The sequence below is a fragment of the Syngnathus leptorhynchus genome, chromosome 9 (assembly GCF_054491065.1).
Source record: "Syngnathus leptorhynchus isolate UIUO chromosome 9, UIUO_Slep, whole genome shotgun sequence".
Taxonomy (NCBI): domain Eukaryota; kingdom Metazoa; phylum Chordata; class Actinopteri; order Syngnathiformes; family Syngnathidae; genus Syngnathus; species Syngnathus leptorhynchus.
Window position 1 is genome coordinate 7,857,823 of NC_141203.1, and position 12,301 is coordinate 7,870,123.

At 41.4% G+C, this 12,301-nt stretch overlaps 1 protein-coding gene across 1 annotated transcript; it reads right to left on the minus strand.

Moving 5' to 3' along the window:
* Nucleotides 1-838: 838 nt before the first annotated feature.
* On the minus strand, nt 839-11,378 carry glra2 (glycine receptor, alpha 2). The gene is made up of 9 exons (XM_085920221.1): nt 11,299-11,378; nt 10,943-11,064; nt 7,464-7,531; nt 4,751-4,974; nt 3,752-3,834; nt 3,507-3,644; nt 3,204-3,418; nt 1,425-1,574; nt 839-1,123 (listed from the first exon to the last, which is right to left on the minus strand). The coding sequence occupies exons 1-9, from the start codon at nt 11,376-11,378 to the stop codon at nt 839-841; spliced, it is 1,365 nt and encodes a 454-aa protein (XP_085776347.1).
* Nucleotides 11,379-12,301: the final 923 nt, after the last annotated feature.

Consider the following 12,301-nt stretch of genomic DNA (forward strand, 5'->3'; position numbering starts at 1 on the left):
AAGAAATCCCAGGGACCCAAATTTGGAAAACCCTGCTCTATACAGATGATCCTATACGCTTTGGTTTTTTTTCTACTTAATTGCAGTTGAGTAGAGGAAAACCAATGCCGATTAGGCTGCTTCACTTCAATTGATGACACAAATGAGAAATGAAGTGTCAAGTGACTTTTGTGGTGACCGGGTCCTGTAGACTATACTGAAAATGTTTTACTGATTATAAGGACCTCATAAAACTTACTGCGCTTCGTAACTGGCTAACAAAAGTAAAGGACAAAAATCCCATTATCACCAAACACTATCGTAATTTTTAAACTCAACACTTTGGTTCAGTGGTGGTACTTTGCAGTCGGCTAATTGGTCAAAAGAAAATTGTCACATCCCAAAGAAGAACTCAGTTCTTGGTATTTTTATTTCCTGCTAAGACTCTTTTTATTCAGGAGATGCCAGCAAGTGCTTTTGCTTCTTCCATATTCTTCTTCTACCTTGATCACTTTAAAGTATATTGTCTTTAAAGGACAAGATACTAATATAAAACAAATCCTTTTGATAAGAAGTTCCTCACGTGGCAACCCGGAGAAGTCTCGGAGGCTCAAACTAAGCTACCGCACGATTACAAATAGCATCTTTGTTTCCGTAATTGTACAGACCTCAAGGCAAAGATGGGTTAGAAAAAGATTTGGTCCACCGTAACCGGAATGCTACTAAATCTTCAGTGCCCCTCCATACTACAACCTGAACATTCCCGTTAGATTCACAAACATCCCTGAAAGAACATCACTTGGCATTGCTCCTCAACAATCTTATCTCAAGTCTGCGAAACAAACCAGATAGCGAGTCTCTACTTTGTGTCGATGTCCTCGTGCCTGATTATCTTGTAGGTGATCCAGTAAAAGACGTTGAATATGAGGAAGGCCAGAGGAAAAGCAGCTCGAGAGATGGTGTCTATCCGCTTGGCTCGGTCCACAAACTTCTTTTTCATGTTTTCCGTGTCTTTGGGGACAGAGGGCTGAGGGTTTGCGGCGGCCGGGGCGGCATTCTTAACAGCTGAGCCGTCCTTGCTTGGCAGACACTGGTTTATATTGTAGCCAGCAAAATTAAAACGTCCGTCACGCATGTCTTCATCCTGAAAAAACACACATGTGGACACATAGAACAAGCTTAAACTAATAAAAGAGGGAGGTTAGATATCATTTCAAAATATATATAGCTTCTCTGCACGAATGGGTCGTTCTCAGAAACTATGGTCCAGGTGTGTGACATAAGAACCCAAAATTAAACTCGTTCAAAAGCAGGTCAAAATGAAACATGCTTTAAATCAAACCTTCCCGCAGCGCGCTATGAATAAAGTAATTCACTCAGCCTGAGGTTCGTTTCAATGTGTCTCCACAAACTTCAGGTAAACAGCGAGGATGGGAAAAGTCTACCTTGTGATTCTTTCTTTGTCTTCGCCTCAAGCGGAGAAACTCCTTCTGTTGCCTGGAGACGAAATTAACCCCAGCGTATTCGAGCAATGCCGCAAATACAAAGAGCAGACACACCGCCATCCAGATATCAATGGCTTTCACATAGGAGACCTGCAGGCAGGGGGGAACATTTTTTTTTCTATTAGATCTTCTCCAGTCAGCCTGCGGATCAATTGCACTTTGATTGAGTTTTGGCATAAAAATAATCCTACCAGCCATGCTTTCCCTGAATAAATCAACACCAGATGATAGTCTTGACATTTTCCTTCTCATATGCAACTAACGAGAGATGCGTCTCAGTGGCATTGATGTTTGTCTGACAATAAACGCGCCGAGGCGATGAGAAACCGCCTCGGCTCCAAACAATCGCTGGATATTGATACCATCTTGTCATCATCGTGTGGAAGATGAAAGCCGTACGTCAGCGTCACCCCGCTTCTTTCGATTAGCATGTGAAACGTAACAGCTTAGTTTTATGAGGCCATTCGAGTGGGCCGACTCTCTGTTTTCACGAGTGGCGGCTCATTTTCAATATTTATCACCGCAAGTGTCTTTCATGTTTGAGACCGTGATGTGTTTGATGTGCTGTCCCTGTTCATACAAACAGACTAATCACTTCACGTATCCTCAATACTCACTGTGAGCAAGTTTGCAGGCGTTCATACAAGAGAGATAGACATTAGTCACCGGCGGTACGCCGTCTTTAGTCAAGTTTGAAAATACTGTGATCTCTCAGCGCCGTGCGTTATACACTTAGCTTGAAAAAGTACAAAGTGCGTTGGGAGACAGTTGATAGAAACTGCACAGGTAACTGCGAGTGCATCGACGATTAAGGTGACTTTCTCATTAGCTTTCCTTTTTTCTGAAGTTGCAGTAACTTCCTTTGTGCGTTTGGGATGGATGTGAGACGGTGCTCAACTCATGCTGGCTTAGATTGATGATAACTGCGACGCCAGCCTAAAAGCCTCATTAAGCCAAATCCACTTTACAAGGACCGTATTCAGTCAGTTGGGGGTCCAAGGAAAAACCCGGACTCCCGTATCACAAAAATTTGGAGTACGTTTTATCAAACTGGGCTTTGTCGCTTTGGTAAATATCCTCTTGTCTTCTCTTTTTGCTCTATTTACCTCAACACATTTTCCCAAATCCATTCTGCACATGCCCTGTTAAAAGTGTAAAAGTCCATCACATGACAAATAAAGGGGAGCACTTGAAACGATCATGATCGATGAAGCATTTAGATTAGGACAAAAACCACAATATATATATATATATATATATATATATATATATATATATATATATATATATATATATATTTTGAAGGGGTCTGAAAATCTCAGGGTCAATTGCCTGTGCTTGCTTAATGGTGAATCCACCTCTGCACTTTACATGCCCATGATCTGTACTCTTATTGCTTGCCCAACATTTATTGGAAGGCCATTCCAATAATATAATTTGTCTGAGTAAATCCCCATTAATCCAGGTCATGATAATCCACAAAATTTTAATTGAAGGCAATGGGATTTTTTTTTTACAGTCGTTAAAAACATGACATCCTCATGTCAACTTTCATCCAATTTGATGAGGAAGTGGAGCATGAGCCTCCGGAGAACTCGTTACGTCCTGGAAATGATCCCAATCAGATCTGGATAAGGCAGTCCCCCCCCCAATCAGCATGTTCGGAAGCTCCATCGGGGAGGATCACTCAAAAAAACCAACACGTTCTGACGCTCTTACCTTTGGAAGAGACGCTCTGGAGCCGGAGCTTTGTGTGGTCATGGTGAGCACAGTGGTAATACCAAGTGCTACTCGGGCAGGTGCGGCATCCATGTTGATCCAGAAGGACACCCATGAGAGGATGACAATGAGGAGGGAGGGGATGTACATCTGGATCAGGTAGTAGCCCATCTGACGCTCCAGATGGAATTTCACCTCAATGCAGGTGAATTTGCCTGTTGACAAGAAGATCAAATCCGGTTCTGAAACCACATCACTGGGTTGGGCTTGTGTTTCATATACAGCACGGTCACATCCACTGACCCGTGTTGTAGTGCTTGGTGCAATAGCCCAGCTCTTTTTCCTCCCTCATGATAAATTGAGGCAGCGTCAGACCATCTGACACCTGCACGGCGCCATTCTCCAGCCACTCGAAGATCAGATCGTTCATGGTATAACCGACTGCAGGGATTCAAAACAAAATACATCAAATGCACCAAATTTTGAACCACTACGTGACGGTCAACCACTCGTTGCAAACTAGTTGCAGGACCATAGTTGATGCTTACAACTCTCCAGCTGCATCGTACACGTCTGGACATCCATGGGGAAGTTCTTCAGATCCATCGGGCAGGACAGGATGAGAGTCAACCTTTGATGTCAATGGGAGACATGACAAAAATGATACTAACGATAGAAAACAGAAGGTGGAGCAATAGTCGTGTTCTTGTGTCTCCCGTGCACTCCTCTGGGATACATTGGCAAGGATTCACTCCAGCGGCTTCCAATCACACTTTCATTACTGCAACTTATTGTCTCGCTGATGCATTCGGGGGCCCACCGGGCCCCCCGCCATCTTTCCCCCATTGCGAACAGCGATGGAGACTAACCAGCTTTCCCGCCCTGCCTGTACACCTGAGCACCACTCAGCCCCGAGCAGCCTCCGTAATAGACTGAAACACTTTCAGTTGTGTCTCTCGAAAAGATTGAATTCGGCTCATGTTGGACCTTCTATTGAAATGGAATTAAATATTTTCATACATGTGCTGGTTTTCGCTCGACTATTTAGCCTTAATGAAAGTCCCCAATTTGGCTTTGAATTCCTCCTAGATCCATGCGAACCAGCCATGAAGTCCCGACTTTTTTTTTCCTTTAATCTTTTGATCCTTAACAAACCCCCTCCGAGATTACCGTGCGCTCTTTCCATCAGAAATCTTTTTATTAAAAATCTACAAGCAGTGACTTATGCAATGTCAAAGGGGGCAATCACAATGGGATCAAATCTAATTTAAACTATGTCTCTACAACCTTTTGATGTTGAAGAAATGAGCTAATATTCACTTTTTATAGTTTGACGCATAATCCCGCTAACTGTACTTTTAATTAGTTTTATGGAAAAAAAAGGGGCAGGTACCAACCCCTTCAAGGCTACTTTACTTACTAAATACAAATTAAACTACACTACTCTTGCTAATAATTTACTTTCAGTTCATCTTTCGTCAACCACACAACAGTCAATGCGACTTATTTATTATTTGGAGGAATTGTTGTTTCCCGTCATCTTTCACCTGATACTGTAGAGGACATTCCCATTTTTGAAGATTCTCAGCAGCTTGTTGTCCGTGGTGACATCGTGGAAATTGGCGCCCTTCTCATTGGCGAAGAAGAGATCGGGCTTCCAAATAGAGTCCAACATGGACGGGTCCAGGTCCAGAGAGGAGTCTGGGTATTTGCTGTACGCCAACCGGGGGTCGTTCCACTTCTGCCGCAGGAAGATATTCACTCTGTAATCCTGCAGACATGACAAGCAGCTTTGCATATTTTTGTGGTGCAGCTTAGGGGAGAGGGAGCACGCTGGTGACACAAAGTCAGTCATCTGCATTGTTTTTTTAATACAATATTGCCTTTTCTTGTGTGTGTTGGGAAATTGCAATCAAAAACATTGCTGGGAAATATCACAGACAACGGTAGTCCCCGCGAAGTGATCATTGGTGAGGAAAGTTGGCCCTGAATTGACATTGCTTATCTTGTAACATCTTGTATCAGGCATACTTTAAAATCAATCGGATTATTGTGTGGATAAAAATGAATTACCCCATCAATTTGGATGATCATTTTAAATTGATTAGGAGCCCAATAAGGTCCTTGAACAAGGAACCTTCTGACCTAACCTTAACCTACCCTCAGCATTTCAGATTCTAAAAGTCAATAGGATTTGTGTTTTGTAAGTGAGCCAACGAGGCTTGAATATTTTGAGCTGACTGAGTAGAGAAAGTAGCATGAATCCTATAGATCTAAAGGTATCCCTTGCTAATCCATAGGGTTCTTTCTTTGATGTAATTTAAAGATTAATTTAAATTTTGACATTGGAGGGCTACCCTTGTGGTCTGGAAATCTCGAGCGTTCTTGTTTTGACATGAAAGAAAAAGTTAGCACATGAAATGTTTTCAAAGTCAGCATTACCTGTGCCCTGCAGAAAAAGTCATTTAATCTGACATTTGATATTAGCTTCCACCACCGTATTATGTCGTACCGTTTATATCCTTTAACATTTATTGAACGGTGAAAGTTCAGTTTAAATTCTGCCCAGTAGAGCAGAGAAAACCACATTGTGTAGCTTTTGATCAGATCAAACTCAAAGTACCTCTGTCGTCTTGGTTCATGTGTCCTTCAAAATCAATAGTTGTTTTTATTTTGCCACAGTGGGAATTCCTATTCTTGGACAAGAAGGTTTTGTTTTCCTCGTGAAAGTAAAAACTATAATTCTGACTTTGCTGTGTTTCGCTAGGTGGGTGATGGACTACCGCGCATTCCCGCAAAATTGTGGTACGTCGCTACCCTCGGAAAAGAACTGTGGTAAGTCAAAAATTCTATGCACTGGACTGATGGACAATATTTCCCAAAGTAAAAGCAGATGTTTGCAAATTTCTTATTGGGTTAAACACAAAAGATAATTCAGAAATCAAAGAATTTTCACTTTTGAGAGCTTGAAAATAGAAGATTTGGACAATCTGTCATTAATTTTTTTTTCGAAACGATGACTCGATTATGAAAATACGATTAATCTGATAATTGATTTGTTTTTGATTAATCGATTGATTATGACACCTCTTGTCTCAAGTCATTCAAAATCAATTTCGATCTGACAGAAATAAACATCAGAGAAATGTCTCCTGTAGTATGAGTCACTTCGCGGGAGGCTACAACAATTTGTTGAAATCAAATGACAAGTAAACAACAAGACAAAACCTCACATGCTAACAACACCAATACAAAAAGTTGCAATGCAAAAATTAAAGAACAACATAAGACACGCTTTAAAATGAATGAATGAAAATGAATCTGCATAATCTGGTTGCCTGACAAATATTTTCATATGTTGCTGATTATAAAGTGGTGGCGTTCCAATTTGCAACAACTTTTCTCATTAAGTGCAATCATGTCTGAGCCATAATAGAAAGCAAACGATGTGTTTATTAGCTACAGTGAGCAAAGCTCGGAGCAATGGGAAGCATGTGTCACCCCAATGACATGCTCTTATGTTGTTTGACATTTCATCAGCGTGTTGGCGCCTCGCAAGCGTTTGCGCCCGTGTCGGAATCCATGTAATTGTCAGCCCGTGTGCAAATTAACATCCTCCGTTCACGATCTAAGTGGTGATTAGCGGCCATTATGAAGCCTTTGCTGGTGGTGTGTTGCCATGTGGCCTCGCAGGTTTTTGTATTTTTATCCCTGTTAGCAGCGGGGATGTTTTAACATATCAGCGCTTATGGAAGCTCCAGCCGCCACCCGCTGTTATTGGCTGGACTTATGGAGATTTACCAGCTGGGGTTTACCGTATGAATTATTAACTTAGATTAATGAGGAAAAAAAGCAGGGGAATCATGAAAGCTGGAAGCAAAATGTGTCATTTATATTCGCCGCATGATCCGCCATTAGAGTCATTGTCATACATGAATCCAATTTGATAAAATTGCTTTACGGTATTCTGTTATCATGTTAAAAACTTTGTAGAAGTTGAAGTTGAACGTAACTGCTTTCTTTGCAAAACTTTACAAACTTTACAATTAGAATTTCTTGTTCTTTTTTGGGGAGGGTGGGACTGAAACGGATTCATGTCGTCTCTATTAATTCTTAATGGTTGGTGTTGTTTTGAGTTACGAGCGTGGCCACGGAATAGATTAAACTCGTATTTCAAGGTATTGTATTTTGTGAGAGGATGATAAAAAAAAAATAGGTGATGAAATGAATTGACTCAGTGTTTCCGACCCCTCAACTCACCATGGTAGTTTCAGCTATAGAACCGAAGCTGTTGATAAATATGTTGCAGGTAACGTTAACAGGTGGACCTGCAGGTTGAGGGACAGATAACACATTCACTCACACATGTGCACAGTAGAGCAGCCGCAATGTCGGAGAACTCACCATGGTCGTCTCCGTGACCGAGCCGAAGCTGTTGATAAAAATATTGCATGAAACGTTTACGGGGGCACCTGTGGAATGGAATGACAATGATACGCCGTAAACCCATTGATTGGGCAGGGGTGATGAGGGATGATCGTGCTTGGGTTCAACCTCCTGGACTTTTTATTAGGGACACCATCCAATGGAGTTCAATGAGAGCTGTATGATCTTTGGTTATATTATACATACGTGTTTTGGTTTCATAAATTAGCCTTATGCTAAAATAAAGGCAAATGAATTAATTATTTGATTTATTTTTCGGCCACAGTTGTCAACTTACTTATGACTTGCGGTCTATTAAGCATTCACCGTGACTACTAATCAGTTTTTCGCGATTTTAGTTTATTTTTTTTCCAGCTGACCTAAAACAACCCCCTAGTAACACAATTTAGCATGAGTTGCCCCTTCGGCCACTCTATAAGAACTTGAACATCTTTGTTTGCATCAGGACTTATCTGGCACAATTGTGACATGCAATTATGGAAATGCATCTCCCGTTAGAGTGCCTCGTTGTCAGGCACAGACTTTTTTTTTTTTTAATGTCAGACTTGGCAGCCAGCGTTTTGACAAGACAGCTGGTTTGGCTGCTTCAGAGCGCCTTTCTGCCATCCGTGATTTAATAGTAAATGTATAGATACTGTATATATTTAAATAGAATTTTGTGGCACAAACATTTAGCGTCAACTTAAGAGCGATACTGGACAAAGAATCACCTTTTCGTCTGCCATTGTGTGTGGTTTCACACATTCAGGGGACACGACCCCAGCATTTGAGAGCAGGGACAATGACTTGTTTTTCTAACCATTTTTAAGCCTAATTTTATGTCGGGTTGTTAACATGTTTACTTTCTTCAATAACCCAGACCAATCACAATCAAACCCAATCAAAACCGTTCTTATAATTGATCTCATTGGATTGTGTCCCAGTGTACCTAATGGTGTGGCCAGGGACTGCACATGCTTTGATGGACATTTTTTAATGTGGAAAAGTGCTTATGAAAAATGCAAAGACTCTGAATGTCCTCATTTTCTTTCATAACTCCCAAATTAAGTGACTTTCCCTTCAATCTTGTCTGAGAGCCAAAAAGCTTTCCTTTCAGTCTCCAATCAGATCACTTTCCAACATGGTTTTTATGAGCGTCAAATTAAAAATCTCCTTGCCAGGCATGCCCGCTTTTGCCATTTCAAATCCCAGCAAACCTTGCGAAAGGCGCAAAGTGAAGTTGTCAGCCTTTGCCGCTGGCCTTTTCCCCGCGCGTTCCTCATCAATATTGCATCGGACGCTGTATTAATATTTGCCTCGCTTTGTTGTCAGCTGACTAAGATTTAACGGGGCGAGCAGGAAAATAAAAGCAGCTCACAACAATGTCAGCAAAAGGAAATCTAGGTCATCCTTCAGCATTGTAATGCACTCGTCAAGGTGTGACAAGCACGGGGCGGAAATTGCTTCGTATGAAAAAGGTGTGTTTATGATTCGGCTGCGATATCAAAATAGTATAAGGGCCGCACACTGAGGGAAAAACAAGTTCCTAATTATTATTTTAGGATACAATGTGACCAAGAATGCAAGAAAATAGTGGTGCATGCGTGCCTTTGAGGGGTGTGGCCTAGTGATTGGTGGGAGGAGCTTCTCTGGCCAACTGTGGCTCCTTGTGAGTGTTTGCAGTTTGTTTTTTCCTTTTGCAAGTCAATTTGCACATTGGGAGAAAAAAATTATGAGCAAAAGAATTTGCAATATTGGAAGAGTCACAAAGTGAGGGAACAAAATCCTAACAAAAGTCAAAAAGCCTGTGTTATGGGATTTGAGACATTCAGTAGGAAAATACAAAGTGAATTCTAGAATAATATAGTATGAGAAAAATAATTAAGAACAGAGCAAATTTTGATAGCAAGATAGAACGATTCTCTACATAATGTTACATCTTTATTCCATTACAATATTTTACCCGTAATATTGAATCTTTTATTTATAGTAGGCCAATGTTGCCATTCTTGTAACATTATGACTTTATTGACTTTAATGTTTAACTTTATGCAACTAATTCCACAACACCCTTTGCACATTCATATCAGTGACTGATTATAATTAGCAAAAAAAAAAATCAGTTGCTGCCCTATTTGATTCCAATTAAAAACTCGAGGAAGACCCTCCCCAAAAACAGCTGGACTCATCCCTGCCCACCGGAGGCGGCTCGTAGCGAGCCGGGTCCCCCCCTTACGTTTCCACAGACAGATGCTGTTTGTGTCTCCACAAGACGGAAAGCCTGCAGCCTTGCCATGGGGGCACCATCCATCACTTGGACCTGTCAGGGTGACACCCCCCACAACCCTGCCTGCCTACTGCGAGTGCTCATCCAGACCTCCCTACGGACTGTGGTATTTACACACCTTCCCTCATTTGTTTGGAATGCATTTGTACACATGTGATGATGGGATGTTTGGAGAAAAAAACATGCAGCGTTGGGGTGAGAGGTTTTAGCCACTTCATTAGGATATCTAGATTTGAAGTTAGAAACAGTAAATTAGCTATGGGCGAGAGTCATTTATCAGTTACCTGATTCCCAATACCAGCCTTATTTTAAGGTATTGGTACTTGCATTGTCCACTGATACTCTTGAGGGTGTTTTTCAAGAACTATTACATTTTCAAAGAATATACAATTGCCATTTAGTCATTGTTTTTTGGGGGACATTTCACATGTCAAAAATACCAGTGGTATGAGTACTCTGTACCGGTACCGGTATCATACTGGTACATCCCTAGATCCTGACTTTTGATTGACACACTCACTGTTATTATTGCGGCTGGGTTTGTACCCTCTTATTGAACTATATAAAATGGCATATATCATAATACCAGAATATCATAATCTAATACAGTTTGAGTTTGAAACCAGAAGTAAAAACAAAAATGATATCATTTTACTCACTTCACATAATTGTGTCTGCTTTTGCATTTGAACCTTTCATATTGTAACTTTAAATGTATTTCTAATATTTGGGTTTCCTTAAGTGTCATATATATTATAAGTTATACTTCGCTGCAAACGACACAAGCACATTTATACATATAAACAAAAGGTTACAGTAATTGTTATCCGTCAGTGTCGATGAAAATTGAGCATGGAAAGAGTATGTGGGTGTACCTAATGAAGTAGCCAGTGAGCGTCCACATTAATTGAATCAAATGTACTTACTGGCTTTCTCTGGATCAATTAATGATCAAGCTGTGCTTACTTTTTTTTTTTTTTAGGAGTGTGCAAGTAATTACAAGTGCATCCCAAAAATGAATACAAACCTTTAAAATTGGGTCGTATTCGCGCGTCGTAGCCAGATGTTCGACCCATGAGCGAGTCCAGAAAGTCTGACGGCGACATGTTGGACGAGGAACGGGGATCGTACTCCTTGGCGTCCATGAGCCTGGAAAACACGCACCGGAGCAGCTGTCAAACACACGGCTCGGGTGTGATGTATTGCCAGGTGGGTGGGACCGTGCGTTAAAGCGCATTACGCGCTGTGTGATTTCTTTGCGTTTGGTGGGAATGTGCGCGTGACATGCCACGCTTTGCATTGTAATTTAAATTAGTGTCAGATCTAAGGTAGAAAGAAGGTTACACGTGCGTAAAACTTGCGTCAATTCGCGCAGCAGCGTACCTGAAGTTGAAGAGTAAAGCTCCCCAAATTATAAGCAAGGAGGGACTCATTCCGGGTGCTGTCTTTTTTACTTCTTCCATCTGTCAATGCTCACCCAAAAAGCATGTTCCTCCCGCATGGCCAAGCTCTCGTGTGGCGCATTCCACAGCATACTTTAGTTGCAGTCAACTCTTAAAGAAAAAAAAAAGATGGACAAAGAAGATCGCGAAGAATCATTAAGGAATGGGCTGAAAAGAAAACTAAAAATCATGTTTCTCCCCCGAAGATGCAGCAGACACGTTGGAGGCGCACTGAAAGTGGAGGAATGGATGAGGAACGCCTTTCTCTCCTTTGGAGGGCTTTTTTTTTTAATGCGCACGCGCACAAGTGGCAGACGTGTGTTGGGTTCCAATCTATCACGCGCGGACATTGTACAGTATTCTGTCAAATGATGTAACAATATATTTTCAAAGAATGCACTCTGATGCATATTGACTATCATGCATATTTGGAGACTTACTCATTTTGCAAAACAATCTATGCGAGTGCATGTTTGTGGAGCACCTGTATCCTCGCCACAGTCCACACATAGTGCAAACAAAGGATGCACGCCAGTCAGTGAGAGGCTGGATGGCGAGAATTTGGTGGCCCGGTTACCCTGGAAACAGACTCGCAGGCATATGATTGGAGACGCTGCAAAGGTTGGCCTCTCCGAGCGAGACAAGATGAGATGTGAGTGACAGACAGGGAGGAGGAGATCCAATGCGAGGCTGCGTGAGCCAGAGGTGTCTCGTGTCGCCACCCCTGGATTAACATTTCCCATTGAGATCAATTATGATTTTAATAACCTGTTACCAGAGTGGCTGTCATAAAACCTGTATTGTTGTTTTAAGTGTAACATTTTAGTATAACTGACAGTTATTAATCACAACCACATATGAGGTGCTTTGTTGTTTTCCTAATCAGCTAGCACCTTACTAAAGTGTGTCAAACTGGAAAAACAAATACAATAGCGACTGTGTAT